General features: G+C 35.6%; 4 protein-coding genes across 11 annotated transcripts; all 4 read left to right on the forward strand.

The window, feature by feature from the left end:
- The first annotated feature begins 160 nt into the window (after positions 1 to 160).
- Positions 161 to 7092, forward strand: LOC110633081 (probable acyl-CoA dehydrogenase IBR3). 4 transcript variants are annotated; one of them, XM_058144943.1, is made up of 18 exons: positions 163 to 543; positions 659 to 793; positions 925 to 1065; positions 1187 to 1318; positions 1565 to 1750; positions 1995 to 2072; positions 2240 to 2359; positions 2824 to 2922; positions 3029 to 3146; positions 3590 to 3855; positions 3966 to 4160; positions 4554 to 4696; positions 4897 to 4981; positions 5064 to 5273; positions 6100 to 6252; positions 6477 to 6581; positions 6690 to 6891; positions 7050 to 7092. In XM_058144943.1, the coding sequence occupies exons 1-17, from the start codon at positions 409 to 411 to the stop codon at positions 6879 to 6881; spliced, it is 2493 nt and encodes an 830-aa protein (XP_058000926.1). In that variant the 5' UTR covers positions 163 to 408; the 3' UTR covers positions 6882 to 6891; positions 7050 to 7092. The 4 variants fall into 4 exon arrangements, with proteins under 4 accessions (XP_058000928.1, XP_058000927.1, XP_058000926.1 ...); XM_021781549.2 differs by having other exon boundaries at positions 6690 to 7092; XM_058144945.1 differs by lacking the exons at positions 6477 to 6581; positions 6690 to 6891; positions 7050 to 7092 and adding an exon at positions 5517 to 5602 and having other exon boundaries at positions 161 to 543; positions 6100 to 6238.
- A 2038-nt stretch (positions 7093 to 9130) lies between these two features.
- LOC110633097 (F-box/LRR-repeat protein At3g58900-like) lies at positions 9131 to 11470 on the forward strand. 4 transcript variants are annotated; one of them, XM_021781571.2, is made up of 5 exons: positions 9131 to 9229; positions 9309 to 9391; positions 9649 to 10560; positions 10661 to 10810; positions 11014 to 11470. In XM_021781571.2, exons 2-5 carry the CDS (start codon positions 9383 to 9385, stop codon positions 11338 to 11340), a joined length of 1398 nt encoding a protein of 465 aa, XP_021637263.2. In that variant the 5' UTR covers positions 9131 to 9229; positions 9309 to 9382; the 3' UTR covers positions 11341 to 11470. The 4 variants fall into 4 exon arrangements, with proteins under 4 accessions (XP_021637263.2, XP_058002367.1, XP_058002366.1 ...); XM_058146384.1 differs by having other exon boundaries at positions 9146 to 9391; positions 10883 to 11150; XM_058146383.1 differs by having other exon boundaries at positions 9148 to 9391.
- A 329-nt stretch (positions 11471 to 11799) lies between these two features.
- LOC110633038 (putative pectinesterase/pectinesterase inhibitor 28) lies at positions 11800 to 14374 on the forward strand. The gene is made up of 2 exons (XM_021781483.2): positions 11800 to 13377; positions 13489 to 14374. The coding sequence occupies exons 1-2, from the start codon at positions 12351 to 12353 to the stop codon at positions 14184 to 14186; spliced, it is 1725 nt and encodes a 574-aa protein (XP_021637175.2). The 5' UTR covers positions 11800 to 12350; the 3' UTR covers positions 14187 to 14374.
- Positions 14375 to 14746: 372 nt separating this feature from the next.
- On the forward strand, positions 14747 to 19096 carry LOC110633116 (condensin-2 complex subunit H2). 2 transcript variants are annotated; one of them, XM_021781594.2, is made up of 11 exons: positions 14747 to 15233; positions 15325 to 15424; positions 15947 to 16050; positions 16126 to 16268; positions 16356 to 16800; positions 16899 to 17068; positions 17145 to 17315; positions 17410 to 17508; positions 17702 to 17803; positions 17948 to 18106; positions 18442 to 19096. In XM_021781594.2, exons 1-11 carry the CDS (start codon positions 15050 to 15052, stop codon positions 18820 to 18822), a joined length of 2058 nt encoding a protein of 685 aa, XP_021637286.1. In that variant the 5' UTR covers positions 14747 to 15049; the 3' UTR covers positions 18823 to 19096. The 2 variants fall into 2 exon arrangements, with proteins under 2 accessions (XP_021637286.1, XP_021637288.1); XM_021781596.2 differs by having other exon boundaries at positions 17928 to 18106; positions 18442 to 18584.
- The last annotated feature ends 663 nt before the right edge of the window (positions 19097 to 19759 follow it).

The raw sequence follows: 19759 nt of genomic DNA on the forward strand, positions 1-19759 counted from the left end.
TAATTATTTAAATATTAAAACAAATTTTTTTTATCTAAAATGATTTTTTTAATGAAAAAGCAGTTTTAAGTCCGTCCAAACACCCAACTATATTGGTACTCTTTAATTTACTGTTTCTGAATTGACCTTGTGGGTGTCATCAGTCCAACATAAAAAGAAAACATCGAAACAGCTTCTATAACGAAAGCATGTCCTTATCTGCACGTCGTTCTGGCGATGGCTCGCCCTTCAATGGCTACTTCCCTCCCCTTTCCCTCGTAGCTTCAACAGGCGTCGTTTCCTAGTCAGAAATTTTCCCAATAATCTCCTTGCGTGAATTTCCTGCAAATCACTTGACTTCCACATCATCACTTGACTGCCTTTTCTTGCGTGTTATTATTGCGCTTGAAACGGCCTAAATTTTCCTAGATGGCTATCCGTACATCCGACTTGTTAAGGCAAGTGCAGGAAGCTCACGAGTTTGATCGTCACGCTTTGTTTCGCTACGCTTCTGCTAATGTCGCTGGCTTCCCTGCCTCTCCCTCCACTTTCATTGTTAAACAGGTATTTATTTGTCTATCAGGATTGTAATCCTCTTTTGAAATTTTACTCTTTTTTTATTATTTTTAAATTTCTGGGTTTTCCTTTTTTCTGTTTATTCGTATGTGTAATAATTTAGTTCGGGCATGGACAATCGAACCCTACGTTTCTGCTAGAAGTGGGTACCGGAGTTTCGTTGAAACGGTACGTTTTGAGGAAGAAGCCTCCTGGCAAATTGCTCCAGTCAGCTCATGCCGTCGACAGAGAGTATCTGGTATTTCCGGTTAACTGATTATTTTCAGGCTGTGACTGCTGAGAGCTTTGTTATTGGTTTAGTTTCCTGAGAAAAAAACAGCAAATAAACGAAAGCTTCTTTTTGTTTTTTTTGATATTTTAATGTGTCAGGTTCTGCGGGCGCTGGGTGAGCACACACGAGTTCCAGTTCCTAAAGTTTTCTGTCTGTGTACAGATCCGAATATAATTGGAACTGCATTTTACATTATGGAGTATTTGGAAGGTCGGATTTTTATAGAACCCAAGTTACCGGTATGGCTTTTTTTCCCCCTAGTTTTGTTTTCTACTGCAAACACAATACTTTGATTTCTTGTGATTGTTGTATATAAGTTTGAGGAGTAGAAGAATTGAGCCAATAATTTTGTTTGATCAGGGTGTGGCACCTGAGAGGAGGGGGGCAATTTATCGAGAAACTGCCAGAGCGTTGGCTGCTCTACATTCCGTTGATGTGGATGCTATTGGACTAGGGAAATATGGACGGCGAGATAACTATTGTAAACGACAGGTGGGTTGGATTCTAACTTAGATGTTAGCGATTCTAACTCTGCTGCCTGTATGCTCATTTGTACTAAGAAGGGCACAATGTTGTAATAAAATTTTTAATGACTTGAGGTTGGGTAATGTGTATGGTGGAAGCAGAAGGAAAGGGACTGGTTGGAGGACTAGTACTGCCAGAGTTTTTGGTGCTTGAAGTTTTCCCTTGCGATTAATGGTGGTGCTTACGATTTATTTTATTTTATTCTTTTTCTAGGTAGATAGATGGACCAAACAATACATTGCATCAACTGGTGAGGATAAGTCTCCCAGGAATCCAAAGATGTTAGCGCTCTCAGATTGGTTGCTGCAACAAATTCCCCCAGAAGATTCTCCAGGGGCATCAGCAGGCCTTGTTCATGGAGACTTTCGCATTGATAATGTTGTATTTCATCCCACTGAGGTCTGTTGCTCTAAGGGTTCTTTTTAATTTGAATGCACATGTTTCATCTTTGACGCACTTATATGGGTGCTTAAATTTTTGACTCAAAGTATCTCTATCTAGTCTATGATGGCGAAAGAGATGTGAATGCAGTACGATTTATGTTTTTGTTATTTGTATTATGATCAAAGCTCTTTTTTTATAAATATTTGGAGCAGCTTAATTTATTTGTCATTTATCTAATAAGAAACTCTTTATGGTGCAGGATCGGGTGATTGGTATTCTTGACTGGGAATTGTCTACTCTTGGAAATCAGATGAGTGATGTTGCTTACAGCTGTCTGGTATCAAGCCTTTCTTTTCCCTTTCCTTCTTTTGTATTTTCTTCTTCTACAGTATGATGCTGATGCTGTAATATTCTACTTAAGCTCTGCTTTTGTTGATTTGCATCATTGGCAAAGAATTCACTTTTTCTTTATCTAAGTTAATTGCTTTCTTCTTTTTTTGGCAGGCATATATCGCAGATATGAACCTTCACAATGAACAATTGGGTAAAGGCTTTGAACTTACTGGAATTCCAGAAGGGATTCCTTCACAGGCGGAATATCTGGCAGAATACTGCTCTTCATCTGTAAGATCCTTTGGTTTAATTTTGCTGGCTTTTCAAAAGTTAATTCTTGTGAGGATTGAGGAAATCAACGTATGTAGAAGATATATGCAGTGGGTTTTTTTTTAATAAAAGAGGTCTAGTACTAGGTGATTGACAAAGGCAATACTGTTATGCTAGAAGCCTAAAAGTATCAATCAATTAGTTTTGCAGACTATGTGTTCTAAATTCCCTGTTGATTGATTTCTCCATGACTTTCTGAATGTAATTTTAGTACTTAAAAGACTAAGGGAACCGACTTGTTAGTTCAACTAAAACTCATGTATGTCGGTGAGGAGTAGGTCCAGCAAATCTGTACTCTTCCATAAGAATGGATTACTGGTGCATATGACCAGGCATTTTGGTCTAGTATATGCTTATGATTGATATCTAGTACATATTCGTTGAACTGATTGAAAAGAATTCTCTGTTGAAATGTTGTAATCTAGGGAAAACAATGGCCAGCCAATGTGTGGAAGTTCTATGTTGCCTTTGCTTTGTTCCGTGGGGCATCTATTCTTGCTGGGGTACATAGTCGATGGATTATGGTAATCTCTTGAATGTAAAATTTGATGCTTTTATTGCTAATCTTGTGTTAAAAGCCTTTGTCGTGGAAGACCAATATTTTAATGTAAATTCTATCACCAAATGCAGGGCAATGCTACAGGAGGTGAGCGTGCCCGAAATGCAGGAAATCATGCCAATGGTCTCATAGACTCTGCATGGGCTTTTATTGCGAGAAAATCTGTGCTACCTCATCACCCTCCTTCAGGTAACTCTACCATATTCAAATTTTATAGGTCTACCAACTTTGCTATAGTCAGCACATCCTGACTTTAGTATTTCTAAGAACATTATTTTGGTATAGAGTTACATAATTCATGCCTAGCACATGGAAATTAAGTAACAACTGAGAAGAATGAAGGTTTTAGGGGGCTTGTGGAAAATGAAGCCACATCTGCGTACGATATTTATATTGTACTTCATTGTGGGGAGAGGAGAGAGTTTTTGTCAAAAGTCAAAGTTCATAACAAGCTTTAGAATTGTCTTATGTACCTGCCTTCGTAGTTGCACCGAAGACATTCCCTGTTGGAAATGCTATGGAAAGTTGTTAATCCCAATGTTGATCAACTGAGAAATTCACTTCTTCTTTTGTTTAATGTTTTTGCTACTAAAACTTTTTGCCTAAGCTGCTTGCTTCTTTTTATTATGTAGATTCAATTGCACAGGATTACATAACACGATTTGGTGGTGAGAATGAAGTTCAAGGCCTTTCAGAAGTGAATGGGAGATTTATTCCTGGCAAAAAAGTGCTTGAACTTAGGAAAAAGTTAATCAGGTTTATGGAAGATCACATTTACCCTTTGGAAAATGAGTTCTACAAGCTTGCCCAGTCATCGTCGCGTTGGACAGTGCACCCAGAGGAGGAGAGGTTGAAGGAACTGGCAAAGAAAGAGGGACTTTGGAACTTATGGATACCTGTATTTCTTTTAACATCTTACCAGACCTTCTTTCTGCTGTTATTATCATTTTTACTAGTAAGATATGTGTTTGAATCACAAAATTCTTGTGAACATGTATTTTTCTGCAGTTTGATAGTGCTGAAAGAGCAAGAAAACTGATCTTTGATGGAAGTAATGATGCTATCTCCAATGATGCCCATAATCAATTACTTGGTGCAGGCCTCTTGAACCTTGAATATGGATACCTTTGTGAGATCATGGGTCGTTCGGTTTGGGCTCCACAGGTATTCAATTGTGGTGCGCCTGACACTGGAAATATGGAGGTAAAAATTATTTTATGCTTTTCAAGGTCTGGAAACAATTTATTACTGTGATTACCGCATAGTCTTCCATTTTGACCTTCAAATGGTGTAACCACTGTATCCATAAGTAGCTGTTATGGTATTTTCCCTTTCCCAAATGCTAAGATTTGAAAACAGAGTAACTTGGCTGCTTGAATAAACACATTCAGAGATACTTTGTCATGCAGAGTATAGTGGGATGCATGAGCTACATAAATCTTGCATGGCTTAAACTTCATCAAGATAATAATTGATAGAACATGCATCCAAAAAGATTTGTGGCATCTGCATGTAGAATGGTATGGTTTGCTTTTGTTGCATTGCACATTTACTATCTTGAAGCATTCTTACTTTGGTTATTTAATTTTTTATTAGGTATTGCTGCGATATGGGAACAAAGAACAACTACTCAAATGGCTTATACCAATTCTTGAGGGAAGGATTCGTTCTGGATTTGCAATGACGGAACCACAAGTTGCATCATCTGATGCTACAAATATTGAGTGTTCTATTAGAAGGTATCTTATTGAAAGAGAGAGGAAGGGAGGGGGGGGGGGGGGGTGTTGTGAGAGAAGGCGTGTGCCTTTATTAATCAAAAGCATATAGAAGTTATATTTTATTGTTTGTTCCTTAGGGTGTTAATTATTTTTGTGATATATGATAATTATTTTGGACTTCTGCTCTAATCATATTAGCAATATTTGCTTTGCTTGTATAGGCAAGGGGATTCCTATATCATCAATGGGAACAAGTGGTGGACAAGTGGAGCCATGGATCCAAGGTGTAGACTTCTTATAGTAATGGTTAGTTCTTCCAGCATGGTTGGACAGGATGGTTCTATTAGTTGTTCATGTAGTTAAAGAAGCTCAATGGAACAATTTGCAGGGAAAAACCAACTTCACCGCTGCTAAGCATAAGCAGCAGTCCATGATCTTAGTGGATATTGAGACTCCAGGTGTACACATAAAGGGGCCACTCATGGTCTTTGGCTTTGATGATGCACCTCATGGTCATGCTGAAATTTCATTTGAAAATGTATGTGTGCCTGCAAAGAATATCCTATTGGGAGAAGGACGTGGATTTGAGATTGCCCAGGTAAAGTCAGTTCCTTCCTTTGTAAGCAATTTAATGAACTTCAATGGAAGTTAGCTTCCGTATTCTGTTGAACTCTGAATAAAACTTTAATTCAATTTCTGAGGCTGTCAACTTGTGCTTGTGAGCTGAAGTGCAGGCTTCATTAAACTTCTATTAACTTGTATAGACAGGATTCTTGAGTTCTCCTGCTATGCAATTTTTCTACCAGTTCCACATTCAACATGTATCACTCATGCTTGTCAGATCCTAGTTTATCTAGAACGTGGATTGCTCTGGTACATGGAATGAAAACAGGAATGCAAGACATCCTTGCCTAGAAATGTGTTATGGTAAGGATAGGCTTCTTTATGATCATTATGTAATGAAAACAGGCACTGGATTGAAATAAGAACTGCCACAAACTTTTTTTTCTAGTATCCTAGACGTGTTATAAATTAGGTTCAATTATAATTTGCTTTGCTAATTTTTTTATGCTACAAAAAAAATCCACTTCCAAAAATCGCAGTGTAATAATACAAATAGCAATATTATTTGATTCTTTACCCCTGGTTGATTTCATTTTGGAATGCTAGTTTTAAGGATTCTTGTGATCTGGAAACACAATTGCTAGGGGTGCAGTGAATTTTGGCACCTGTGGTTAGAACCTGTTTAGATACTTATATTTGTGAAACCTCCATCTAAAATGGGATATGATTTGTAGACCATGGTAGTAGAGTTGATCTACTCGAGTTGGTGGCTGCTAGTCTGTTGACATTTAGGATCTGCAGTAGTTTAGTTCCCACTTGCAAGTGAATATTACATCTCTGTTGGCTCTACATCCTTGCAGGGTAGACTGGGCCCAGGAAGATTGCACCATTGCATGAGATTGGTAGGTGCTGCTGAGCGTGGAATGCAATTGATGGTTCAAAGGGCTCTCAGTAGAAGAGCATTTGGAAAATTGATCGCTGAGCATGGTTCATTTCGTTCAGATATTGCCAAGGTATTTAATTAGCTTTTTCTTAGAAATATATCCTTTCAACAACTGAGTTAAAGAGTCGAAGTGGGTTAGAAATTTGTCCACATTCTGATCCTACACTCTGCATTTCCTTTATTTTAAGGGGAATGGGCTAGCATATTGGCATAGCTCACCTTAAAATCTCTCTTATGTTGATACTAAGTTGTTGAATGATTGAAATCTTATATATAGTTGGCTGTTCTATGCAGTGTCGAGTAGAGCTGGAGAAAACCAGATTATTGGTTTTGGAGGCAGCCAATCAGCTTGATCGGTTTGGGAATAAAAATGCCCGTGGAACTATTGCAATGGCCAAGGTAAATTTTGGGTGGTTAAATTTGAATTTAGCATGGTATATTTTCATTTGTTATCTTATTTTGGAAAAGAAAAAGGTAAATAAAATGAGTTGAGTTAATGTGGAACAGGTAGCAGCTCCAAACATGGCACTAATGGTGCTGGACATGGCAATGGAAGTACATGGTGCCGCTGGTCTATCATCTGACACCGTTTTATCACATCTTTGGGCTACAGCAAGAACATTGAGAATTGCAGATGGTCCAGATGAAGTCCACTTGGGAACCATTGCCAACTTGGAATTAAAGAGAGCTAAACTCTGAAAGCTTTGGGGTACTTGCCTTCATTTTTTTTTTTTTTTTTACTAGCAATATATATATATATAAGGGGAAAAAAGAGAAGCTGCAAAAGAAATCTGATTGGAGAGATAAATAATGGTGGATCTTTGTAATAACAAATAAGATCCAAATGATTCATGATGCGTAAAACAGGAGAATCAATGTCATCAATGGCGTAATTGGTCTTCAATTTGAATTCTTCATTGCTTAAGGAATGCATGACTGTTGGCCGAGCTACGAACGGATGGTTTAATTTAATGTAATGTAATTTCCATAGGGCCAACAAAAGTTTGTCAACTATGGAGGGCGCGCGGTGTGCGTTACTGCGTTAGACCAAAACTGACCCTTGTTATTTCCTTATTGACATTACACAATTTTTTTTTTTAATGGAAAAATTGTATAAAAAAATTATTATTTGATTGCTGATTGTAGATAATATTCGATTGAAATTGAATTCGTCTAAATTTCAATTAGTGTATCAAAGTGGAAACTAAATAGGAATTGAACTGAAATTACAATCCAAATTATTTTGTAGTTTGATTTTAACTTTTCAAAGCTGCGATTTTGACTAAAACCAATTTGGTAACTATCTTCTTCAGTTTCTTTCAACTTGAAAGTTTATTATATTTTCATTTTTCATTTTCTGTCTTGATTTAAAAAACGTTTCATAAAAGTCCTGTAACTTAAAAAAATTAATATAAAAATTTTTCATATCAAGATCTCATCATATTTTCAATTAATCTGATATATGATAGTATCATACTATAAAATAAAAAGAAATTAAAAAATTAAAGTTATACATATGAAATTTATATTAATCTCTTTCCCGTAATATTTTCCTCGTGTCTATCAATCTTACTCGGAAGTCTAAAAATTATCCTTCTTACTTAATCAAGAATTGGGTAATCATATCATTCAAAATATTCACAATAATTAAAATTTTTTAATTTTATATCCAAACACGTAAATGAGGTATATATTTAGTATAATAAATCATTCCACTTAAAAAAAAATTCTAGCTTTAAAATCAAAAAACTATCTAACATACATCATAGATTTTGCACCCAAAAGAAGTATTCAAGCTTATTTGTCATTGAATTTCAAAGATCAAAAAACACTTTTTGAAAAAAGTAACATTTATAGGCTATTGAATAAGCAATTTGAAAAATAAAAATTAGTCTTATTTATAAAGTTGAATCAGTCGATAACCTATAAATTTATTGTGTTTTTTAGTCTTTTCATTCAATTTATATATATATATATATATATATATATATATATATATATATATATATATATTTATTTATTTATTTATTTATTAAAGAATATAAAATTTTAAAATAACTTTCATAAAAAAATTTAAAACTAAATAAAATAATAAAAAGATCTATTATTCATTTTCTTTTTATTTTATCGTCTAATCAAATATTATCATGTGTACAAAGATATGAGAATTATTTTTCAATAATTTTTTTTATTAAAGTGAAGGACATTTGGATAATATTATATACTTTTATTTATTTAATTGTTTTAATTAATAAAATTTAAATAAAAGAATTATAATGTTGATAAAATTAATCTATATAAATTAATTATTTATTTATTTAAAAAAAATTATAAACATTGACAAATTTAAATAATTAATTAGTTTAATAAGTAATGAGGAAGGTGGATTGGAATGAATATGGAAAATTGGAATTTTTAGTGGCATTAATTAAATTGTATATGACATTGGGTTATAAAATTAAATATTAAAAAAATATATATTATTAAAAAAATAATTTTAAAAATATTTCTATTTTTTATATGAAATATATTAAATTTAATTTTAAATAATTATAATATTATATTTGCAGAAATAATTTTTGATATCAACTATAATGCAACTATATTAAAGCTCGAGCATATAAAAAATAGTTTAATAATAATTAATTAAATATTTATATTTAAATTATTCTATTTATTACATATATTTTTAATTAATTTTATTAATATTTTTATTAAATATTATTTTTTAATTAATTTTATTAATATAAATATTTAATGTAAAAATTGTTAAGCTGACTCACATATAATATCAAATACACCTTAAATGAGAAAAGGAATAACTTTCTTCTTTTATTATTTTTTTTTTTAAAAAAGAACTTCCCATTAGCCGTCGGCGTGTGACGTTAAAGAACATATTTGTATTTTGGCGAACAGTCTAATTATCCATTTTGACTATAAAAAGTAATGGAGTATTGGAGTTAGAGAAGGAATCCATGTAAGAGTTTTCCCTGAAAATTCTTTAATTTGCCTTCTAAAACAGAAAGGCATTCGAAGATCTCAATTGGGTGAGTGCTTATTCTCATTCTCTGAAAATGTTGAATTCATTTTCTGTTATAATCTGCCTTTATCTAGTCCTCTCTGCAGATTCTAAATTAAGGGTCTCAACTCTCAACTTGAGGCGCTCCTCTTAACCTTTGGCAACAAGCTTCAATTTTGCAATGAAAAAGGTAATTAATAGTCTGGATTTTTTATTTGTTTGGATATTTGGCACTTCACTTCAGATTTATTACATTCTAAAGCTTCTCGTAGAATTTTACAAGAAAAACCATAAGCTTTTCTTCTCTTCAAGGGAAGGGATTACACATATAGAAAAGTTTTTCGGAAGGGAAAAGCAAAAGGGAAACCTGGTAGAAGAAGTTGTAAAAGAGTTCTATTTTTTGCTGGAATGGTGCCATTTATCTCACATTTGTTTAATACTTTGCAGTGTTACAGAAAACACAATGACTTGGATGCAGATTGTTCCTGTTGCCACTTAAAAGAGCAACTAAAAGAAACTGATGCAGAAGATCGCATTAGTCAATTGCCAAGCGATGTACTTGTCTTATTTCTGTCCCATTTGCCTATGAAAGATGCAGCACAAACTAGCATTCTTTCCAGAAGATGGAGATACTTGTGGGCATTCTTTTCTGGTACTTTAGATTTTGATGCATCACTTATTTTAGAAGAATTAAGATTTCCCCTGGGTTCAGGTGATCGAAATTCACTCCTTGAAGAAAGGCTACGTTTTGTTAGATGGGTTAATCAAGTTTTGGGATTACATAAGGCTCTTACAGTGGATGGATTAAGAATTATATTTGACGTTGGCAATGAAGGCGATGTAGATAACTGGATCAAATTTGCATTGGATAAGAAGGTTCAAAAACTTGAGCTGGATTTCACAGATTTACGAATGGCTGATTACTCTGGGCTGTACTCTTTGCCTTCTCACTTATTTCACAATTCAAGCCCAAGTTCCCTAACAGCACTGCATTTGAAGCGTGTAAATGTGACTGGAGGTATTCTTGAGTACCTGCTATCTCATTGTCCATTTCTTGAAGTGTTAAGCGTGAAGAATTCATCATCTCTATTAAGTCTGAACATTCGGGGTCCAACACTGAAGCTGACGCATTTAGAGCTATGGTGCTGCAGAAATTTTAAAAAACTAGAGATTTCTGCTGTAAATTTAGTATCACTTTCGTATCGTGGGCCTGAAGTTGTTCATTTTAAGTATGTTCCTCAGCTTCTTGAACTCAGTGTTGCGGGGAATTTCTTTAAAATCGTTGTTGATAACGTTTTCGAGCATTCGAGTTTTCTGTCTCGATTAAAGACACTTAACTTGCATTTCCCTGGTCCTCTTGTAAGTTGAATTATGTTCATGCTCTATATTCCGTAGATAGTCTTTACTTCCCATAATTCTATATACCTACTTCTGATTGATTTCTCGTTGAAATTTGCAGAAGCTTTTTATGACAGCCCCACAACAATTTCCTGAATTAAGTAATCTTAAATATTTGGAACTAAAAGTTGCACTGCTAGATTTTGGGGACCTCTTTCTACTCACTCCTCTAACAAGAGCCTCTCCTTCATTGCATAAACTTACCTTGCTGGTGAGTGTTTTCTTTGCTTTAAAATATATTCTTCTTTACTGACTGGTAAATTTATTATCAGTTGATCTACAGGCATCAATGATCAAGACTTGTTTTTTCAATTCTCTCTTCATCTTTGGCTCTTTGCACGTAAGAGTTTTCTTTAATGAAACCTCATTATTTACAAAAGAAAATGATATAGTTTTCTCTTTTCCTTGAGGCAGATATGTTATGCAGAGATGTCATCTGGAGATGTACAATCATTAATAGATGAGCATGCATATCATTGCCTCAAGGTGGTGGAGTTTATTGGGTTTGTTGGAAGCACAGCTGAAGTAGAATTTCTGCTGCATTTATCCAAGAATGCTGTTTCCCTTGAGAAGATAATCATCGATCCTTGTCGACCATATCCGTTAGCCGAACTATTCAAGTCTAGATGCCAACTACTCAAGTCAAAGTTCAGGGAAACAAGGGAGTATAAATTGGCTAAAGAGCGTGCCATTGATCTGCAGCAAAAACTACCTTCTGATCTTGAATTTGTGGTGCTATAGTTGTCTCCTGTGCACATTCATATCATGGCAATGAGATTTTATAAGCCATCACACCTCTAAATTAAAACTCATTAATTTTATTCTTAATTTTATTGGATATAAATAAAATGTATTATGATTTTAATTTCAATCTCTTTATGAGCTTTTATTTATTTATTTATTTATTCATATGAAAATGAAAAATCTTATTTATATATACAAGAAAGTTATAGTCGATGCTTCTTAATTACCACATATATATTAATTTGCTATGTCTTCAGTGTTTTTCCATGGTAAATATATAGAACACGAGTTGAGTTAAATAATATGTGAATTTTATCTTTACTAAAAATAATATATAAATAAAAAAAAATTTAATTTTTCTAAAAAAATAATTATTTAAATTTTAATAATAAAAAATAATTATATATAATTAATTATTCAATCTATCTTTTTTAGCAAAGACTTATAGTTATTAGTTAGTGAAGAGAATAAATATCTATTTTTAGTGAGAAGATGACCTAATTATAAATTTAATAGAGTTTTTCCTTCTTTTTTTGCATTATTAATGAATATTATATCATCTTGTAAATGTATGTGCCTGTAATTAACAAGAACTGGTCATCTTATCCCTAAACCAAGGCAACATACACAACCAAAGGAAAGCACAAATTTTGAAACAGTTTACCCACAAAAGCTACCATCTATATATGTCTATATTAGTCTTGGTCCCTCTCACACCACACATTTCCTAACCGAATTAACTGTTTCTTTTCTTTTCTTTTTAAATTTCTATTATTGTATTGCCTCTATCCCTCTCTCTGTGTCTCCAATATATTTATATATATAAAAGGCCTGTAATCTACTTCCCAATCCAGAGCCCTCGGGGCAATATAGAATAACTACTCGTTCAGGCGAGCCCCAAGAGCTCTGTAGAGATACATTGCCTCCACATTTTGTTTTCCTTCATTATCTTTTCTCTTTTGTTTTTGGTGGTGCTGTAGGTTTTTAATAAGCTAAAAATATTCAAGATGACTTACGGGTATGATGGAGCCGAAGATGCAGCCCAAAGGAAGAAGAAGGTCGCCGTTATTGGCGTCTCATCAATTATCCTGGTTGCTATGGTAGTTGCAGTGGCGGTTGGGGTCAATGGCGACCCAAATGCTGGTGGTTCGTCTGCAGAATCCAGCTCTGCTAACCAGATATCCACCTCCTCCAAGTCAATACAGGCCATTTGCCAACCAACAGATTATAGACAAACCTGCGAGACTAGTCTCACCGAAGCTGCAGGTAACACCAGTGACCCTCACAAGCTTGTGCAGGCAGGTTTCCAGGTTGCCATTGATTCTCTTCGTGAAGCCATCAAGAACTCCACTACATTGCGAGAAGTTGCAGAAGACCCAATGGCAAAGCAGGCTCTTGATAATTGCGAAGAACTAATGGATGATGCAATTGAGGATCTCAAGACTTCTTTTAAGCAGGTTGGAGATTTTGATATTAGCAAACTGGATGAGTACGTGGCTAACCTCAAAATTTGGCTCAGTGCCACCATCACTTACCAGCAAACTTGTTTGGATGGATTCGATAACACCACTGGTCCTGCTGGGCAGAAAATGAGGGAAATCTTGACCCTTTCTAGCCAACTTACTAGTAATGGACTTGCTATGGTCACTGGCCTCTCTTCCATCCTCAAGGATTTGAGCCTTGCAGGACTTACAGGCCGTAGGCTCCTAAATGACAATGGTTTACCTTCATGGGTGACACGAGAAAAGGAGAGAATCCTCGCCGAAACTGCTGCAACAATTAAGCCTGATATGACTGTTGCTCAGGATGGAAGTGGTCAGTACAAGACTATTAATGAAGCCGTGAAGAATATCCCCAAGAAGAGAAACACAACCTTTGTTCTCTACATCAAGGCAGGTATCTACAAGGAGCAAGTCACCATCTCAAGGAGCATGACCCATATCATGATGATCGGAGATGGCCCTACAAAGACAAAGATCACTGGAAGTCTCAGCTACGCTGGTGGCGTCCAAACATTCAAAACATCAACAGTCTGTAAGTTTCTCTCTATAACAGAATACAGAAAATTACTCTATAACATGACATTGTCGATAATAATAAGTCATTACACCTAAAAGAATTCTAATTTATTTTCAATCATTGCAGCGGTCAGTGGAAGCCACTTCATTGCCAAGGACATTGGATTCGAGAATACTGCAGGAGCCATTGGACACCAAGCCGTAGCACTCAGGGTACAATCTGATATGTCCATCTTCTATAATTGTCGAATGGATGGCTACCAAGACACACTCTATTCCCACACCTACCGTCAATTCTATCGTGATTGCACAATCACCGGCACCATTGATTTCATCTTCGGTGACGCAGCTGCAGTCTTCCAAAATTGCAACCTTGTGGTTAGGAGGCCATTGGAAAGCCAGAGATGCATCATAACTGCTCAAGGAAGGAATAACTCACGCCAAGCCACTGGTTTCGTCATCCAAAACTGCACCATCACAGCAGCCCCAGATTACTTCCCTTTCCGGTTCCGCAATGCAGCCTATCTTGGTCGGCCATGGAGGCAGTACTCAAGAACCATCTACATGCAATCTCAAATAGATGATTTGATCGACCCAGAGGGTTGGATGCCATGGATGGGTAGCTTTGGCCTCGACACTTGCTCTTACTCTGAGTACGATAATAGAGGACCTGGTGCTGTTGCCACCAAAAGAGTGACATGGAAGGGTATCAAGAAGGTCTCTCCAGAGGAAGCTGATGGCTTCACTGCCGCTAAGTTCATCGACGGAGACCTTTGGATTCCGGCTACCGGCGTGCCTTATACTCCTGGCATGATCAAGCTATAAAGAAGGAGGGACAACAAAGTTTATTGTTATTACATATATAAAATTTACTATAACACTTACACTTGCTTCTTTCTATTAATTATTAAAAATATATATATTTTATTTTATATGTCTTCTATATTTTTTTTTATTTTATGGCAATTTATGAATTTTATTTTGATTGCATTGAAGTAATTAATACTCACATGATTTAATGTAATACTTTCTATGTATAGCACAATTTTAAATTTAAATTCTTTTTTTTTCAAATAGAAAGTATTATTTAAAAAATTCAAAAAAATATAATATAATTATACACTTCAAAGATAATTACTTTCATTATTAAATCACTGTCATGTGTTTTAAACTGTCGTTTTCGCCTATAATTTTTTGTTAAAAATTTCATTAATTTATATTAAAATATTTAAAATCATTATATATATATTTTTATTCTTTATTTGTAAATAAATGACTTTTAATTCATTTAATAATAATTATTCACGAAATAAAATTTACTTTATTCAAAATAAAATATCTAAAAAATTTCTCTATAAAAAAAATAATAATTATTGTCTCAGAAAAAAAAAAAGGTTTTCACGCGCCTATAATTTCAGGGGCGAGAGACGAGCGGGAAACCTATCAATCGAAACTTTTGAACTTCTTCAGCACCTGCAAGAGCAAAAGGACTAATGGCGAAATCCCACTTCCATCAGCACGAATCTAAACTCTCTCTTCAATTTTCCAGGTAACCAATTACACCACAAGCCCCACCAGTCTACTCCCTTCTTCCGCCGTTTCTTTTCTACCCTTTTTAATCAACTCCCAAACCCTAGGGTTACAAACTTCCAATTGAAACCCTTGCACCATGCCAAAACCAAATTGAAATGACTAATAACAGAGAACCGCCTCCAAACAAGATCCACACCGTCCAGGCAGAGCGAAACCTAGGAGCCAACTGGGAGGTAGATCTCGCTACGAAGCTCGAAGACTACCTGTTGAAGATTTGCTCCGGTGAAATTACCGGCGCCGAAGACTATAATACTAACGCCTCTGTCAATTTCGCCGAAGGTCAGGGTTTCTCTGTGCCTTTTTGTGAACAAGTTTTTTTCCCTTTCCTGTTTTCTTGTTGAATAATTATTGTTTGTTTTGGGGAATGTAGCTGCTTTGCTGCTTCAAGGTTCGGTTCAGGTGTATAGCAGGAAGGTCGAGTATTTATATAACTTGGTTTTGCATGCTTTGGAGTTTCTTTCTGAAAAGAGGTTCAATTTCTTTATTTCCTCTCTCTCTTTTTATCATTTCTTTATGATTAAGTTCTAATTGGACTAACAAAGCAAATTTTTCTCGTGAAAGTAAATTTCTGCCTGTAAGTTGCTGCATATAGATTTTAGAGAATTTGTTCAGTTATTTGAAGGTCACATCTTTTTGCATTTAATTATAAAATGATTTAATAGAGCATTGGATTGCTAAGCCATTGTGCTTATTATTTTCCAATTTTATTGTTGCCGCATTCAGATGGGTTTTTAATTTTCAAAATTTAATTATTGCCTTTTATATCTGTTAATGTAACGCTGACAAAAAAACCATTATGTGCATGAGCACCCACACATTATATGTATCTTGTTAACAATTTCATAGGGTTCACTTTAATGGATATAGTTGCCCAGATTATTAGATCAATGATCTTGAATTCGGTTTACTTTCATTACATCTCCTTATCCATTTTGTGCATGCCACTATGCCAACAATGTAGTAGTTTTGTTGATTTTATGCGTTTTGAATAGGCAGCAGGAGCAATCAGAGGGCACATCAGTCCAGCCTGAGCAAAGTGGTTCCCATGCAGTTTCTGATGAAGAAAATGATCAATTTTGGTGCGTGGATGTCCCTGGTAGGTTTAAATACTGAACTCTATTATAGTGATGTTATAATGCAAATATCAGCTAAATTGTTCATCATACTACAGTGGAAGCAAGGAATTCCTTAGATGCTTCAACCAGTAAAGATGCTTCTTTCTATCACTTTGTGAAACCACCAGCAAATCTTATTGTCCTTGAAGGTGATTGCTTAGATACCAGTGGTGATGGTGGAGAATTAGAATCATACCTGGTATGACTTATGTATCCACCTTTTCTATGTTGATGAATTTTCTACCTGCCTGATGTAAGACACTTGTCCTTTTCTGCATTTTTGCAGTTAGCCACCAATGATCTTTACAGGGATTTTATTCTTTTAGACCCTTGTGATGCTGTAGCAGTGAATGATTTTTTGAAGGGAGATGAAACTGGAAAATTACCAAATAGTACTTATAGGGGAAGCTCAACTCATAAGAACTTTCAATCCCCCACAAGACGTTCCGGGGGGACTGCACGCAAGTCATCTCTCGGAAAGAACCTGGATGCAAATCTCAACCAACCTTCCATGGCTGATTGCAGTTTTGGAGTTAATAACAGTACCGTGGGGCCAGATCTTCCTGCTTATGATAATTATGAAGACGGGAACCATGACTTTGATATGGATGATGGATATTCAGAACCTCGGAACTTGGAGGATTCAGAAGATGATGACAGCAACGATGATCCGTGGAAACCCTTAAATCCCCATGAACCTGGGAACTTAAAAATGAAGCCTTTCGGAAAAGGTTGTTAAAGAACTTATTTCTCTTGTTTGTTTTCTTTCTCCTTATGATTTCTTTGTGCATCTAATTATCACTCGTCTTGGATTTGTCTTAACAAGCAGTAAAACCCTACAGAAGGAATGGTATAAATTCTGCCAAGCAGACCTCTATAACTACTCTGTTTCCACTTGCTAAGATGGATGGTACTATCAGTCCTGAGCTCATAGAAATGTGGAAAGCACGTCACAAAAGATCTGAAACAAACTCCCAGTCTCCTCCTTTATATGAAAAGGTACTGATTTCCCTGAGATTGTGTTACCTGAACTTGTCATGTGATTGTTGCATGATTCCTGATGTTCCTATTGCAGCTAAGGCAATCCCTTAGTGATGGAGGTAACAGCGCTAATGAAACTTTTGGTAATGCTGAGAATGATAATGAAGCTAATGGATATGATGGTGGAATTCCTGATTTTGAACAGTCTGATGATGAGATGCCAGAAAGTATGTATATGGATGAAGATTTACCTCAACATGAAAAGGTTGGTAGGTTTATGATTGTCTTAAAGTTTATATCTGAGTAGTGTGGTAGGAACACGGAACGCCTGAGGTTGCTTATTGATTGATCTTTCACAGTATGATGATAGCTCTACTCATTTTGACACCAATGAAGCTTTTAAACATGAAGAGCCGAGTTCCCAAGCAAGCCTAGAAGATCTATGTCTCTCTCACCTAGTAAGCATAAATTTTTTTGGCATTTAGCTAGGGTCATAAACCAAGTGCATTTGCATTGGATTCAGATATACTCTAATATTGGCAATCAATCTAATCTATTACTTTAATTACCTTCCCAAAGTCCATTCATACTGCTCTTATTTTGCTTGGTTATTATGGGATAGTGGAAGATCACTGACCTTTTGTCATGCAGGATGCTCTTCTTGCTAACATAGCTGAAACTGAGAAACAGACTGAATTGGCTACTCGAGTTTCATTGTGGAAACAGAAAATTGAGCGCAACTTGGAAGAACAGGTAAATTCCAACTCTTTTGTTTCCTCACTTAAATCTGGACTTTAATTTTGATCAATTACAGCTATTCCTCTTGTTTTCTTCTGCTTTTTTAAGTTGCTCAACTTTTTACTCCTTCAAATCAAAGGAAAATTTTCTCTCTGATAGGATGCACGCCCTTCATTTGATATTCATGCCTACGGTGAAAGAATTCTTGACAAATTATCTCTTGAAGCAGACAGTGATAATGTCATGTCCTTTGTTGATGTTGTGGAAGGGCAAGAAAAGCATGATGTGGCTCGAACATTCTCTGCACTTCTTCAGCTGGTAAATCCTTTGTTACATTTTAGTCCCTGCCCTGCGTGGTTGGTTTAGCTTAAAGTAGAAAAGGTTTTTAGAGAGGCGATTGTCTTCAGCAATTTTGCTTGAAGTATCTACTCTCAGTGCTTAAGTTTGCACTAAAGTGCACCAGGGAATGGTCCTTAACTCTGCTTCTAGAACGTGGTAAAATTTTGTTGTGTAACATCATCAACTTTGTCTATTACAATCTAAAATTTGAGCACTATGATTAAAGTGATTCAATTGGTGAAGTCGTTCACTGTGAAATGGATACATATTTGCATTATGAAGAGTACTATGTCGATTAATTTTCTGATTTTCAGGTGAACAATGGAGACATTGATTTGCAGAGAAGTGGAGCAAGTGGTAATTCCATCTGTTATACAGCTGCCAATCCATTCCATATCCGGCTTCTTAGCCATGACAAGAGACGGGAGCAGAATCAATTTCGATTGTCAAAAAAGAGAGTTAAATCACCGATAACCAAAGGAAGTGGCAAGGGTTCAGGAGACAAGTTTGGCAGACTGACATCCTCACGTGTCAATTCATCTTCACAAGGTGAATCAACAGTGCTGCCATCACAAGTAAACTGCAAGTTTTCTGTGAAGCTTGGGAATGTCAGCGGTGTGAGGTGCACTCCTGAGGGTAAGAGGAGACGGAGATCTCGAATTGTTGAACCAATAGACATGCATTCAACACGGTGACAGATGCCATAGGCAAGTTATCCTTCCTAGTTTCATTGCTGGGGCAGTTCAACTTCTATGCTGAAAGCCTCCTAGAACTTTGTAATTGTGATTGCATTATTAGTATTTCTAGATTTACTGACAATGTTTAGCTGGATCTGTAATATTTTCTAAGTTATTTTGAAAGATGCACTTTCAGGCGAAGAAGCCTTGTAATAAAGTAAACTAATTTCAAGTGTACAATGATATTGTTATCGGGCAATGTAATATCAATCTACTTACCATCAACTTCCAAGATACTTGCCTTCTGTTCTCAATTTAGAAAGCATTTTAGTAGGCAATTATTAGTGTCTTTACTTTATATTGGACTTGTTGACTGGAGTGCGAGAAATCTATCTGCAGAGGGCTTCACTTTTGGTCTATGGTATTCCAGGGCAATGACTGTCCAGAGACCTTCAGACTAATGGCCTCATTAGCAATTTGATATAGCATATAGATCAATCTATTTAATTAATTTATTCTTTTTTTTTTTTTTTGTTGACAGATTCATTAGGCGTAGGACTCTAAAATGAAAGAGATTATTGAGCACATTTAATGCGTAAAAAATGTGACACTTTGCATTTATAAATATGGGAAGTTCATCTATAGCTAAAAATAATGCACCAAGTTGTCCTTAATAATTGGAGCTCTCTGTCTAAGTTTTAGAGTTAGGTTCTCTCAACTTTCTTTCCTTCTCTCGTTTAAGCCGAGCGTTTCCTGTCCTAAGGCACAGAAGGTGCTGATTTTGTTCTAGCCTAATGCGGCTGCTCTCCCCATCTAGGTGTGGGAGTAAAAAGGTTTTGTTGTGTTGTTTCTGCAAATCTGCATGTCTTGGTGAGAGCTTTCTAAACTTGATATGTTTGTGGCTTTGGTCCGTCGGAGAGGCACATTGTCATCGGAGGCCATTGCTCTGTAGAGG

This window comes from Hevea brasiliensis, chromosome 4, assembly GCF_030052815.1.
Source record: "Hevea brasiliensis isolate MT/VB/25A 57/8 chromosome 4, ASM3005281v1, whole genome shotgun sequence".
NCBI classification, from domain to species: Eukaryota; Viridiplantae; Streptophyta; class Magnoliopsida; order Malpighiales; family Euphorbiaceae; genus Hevea; species Hevea brasiliensis.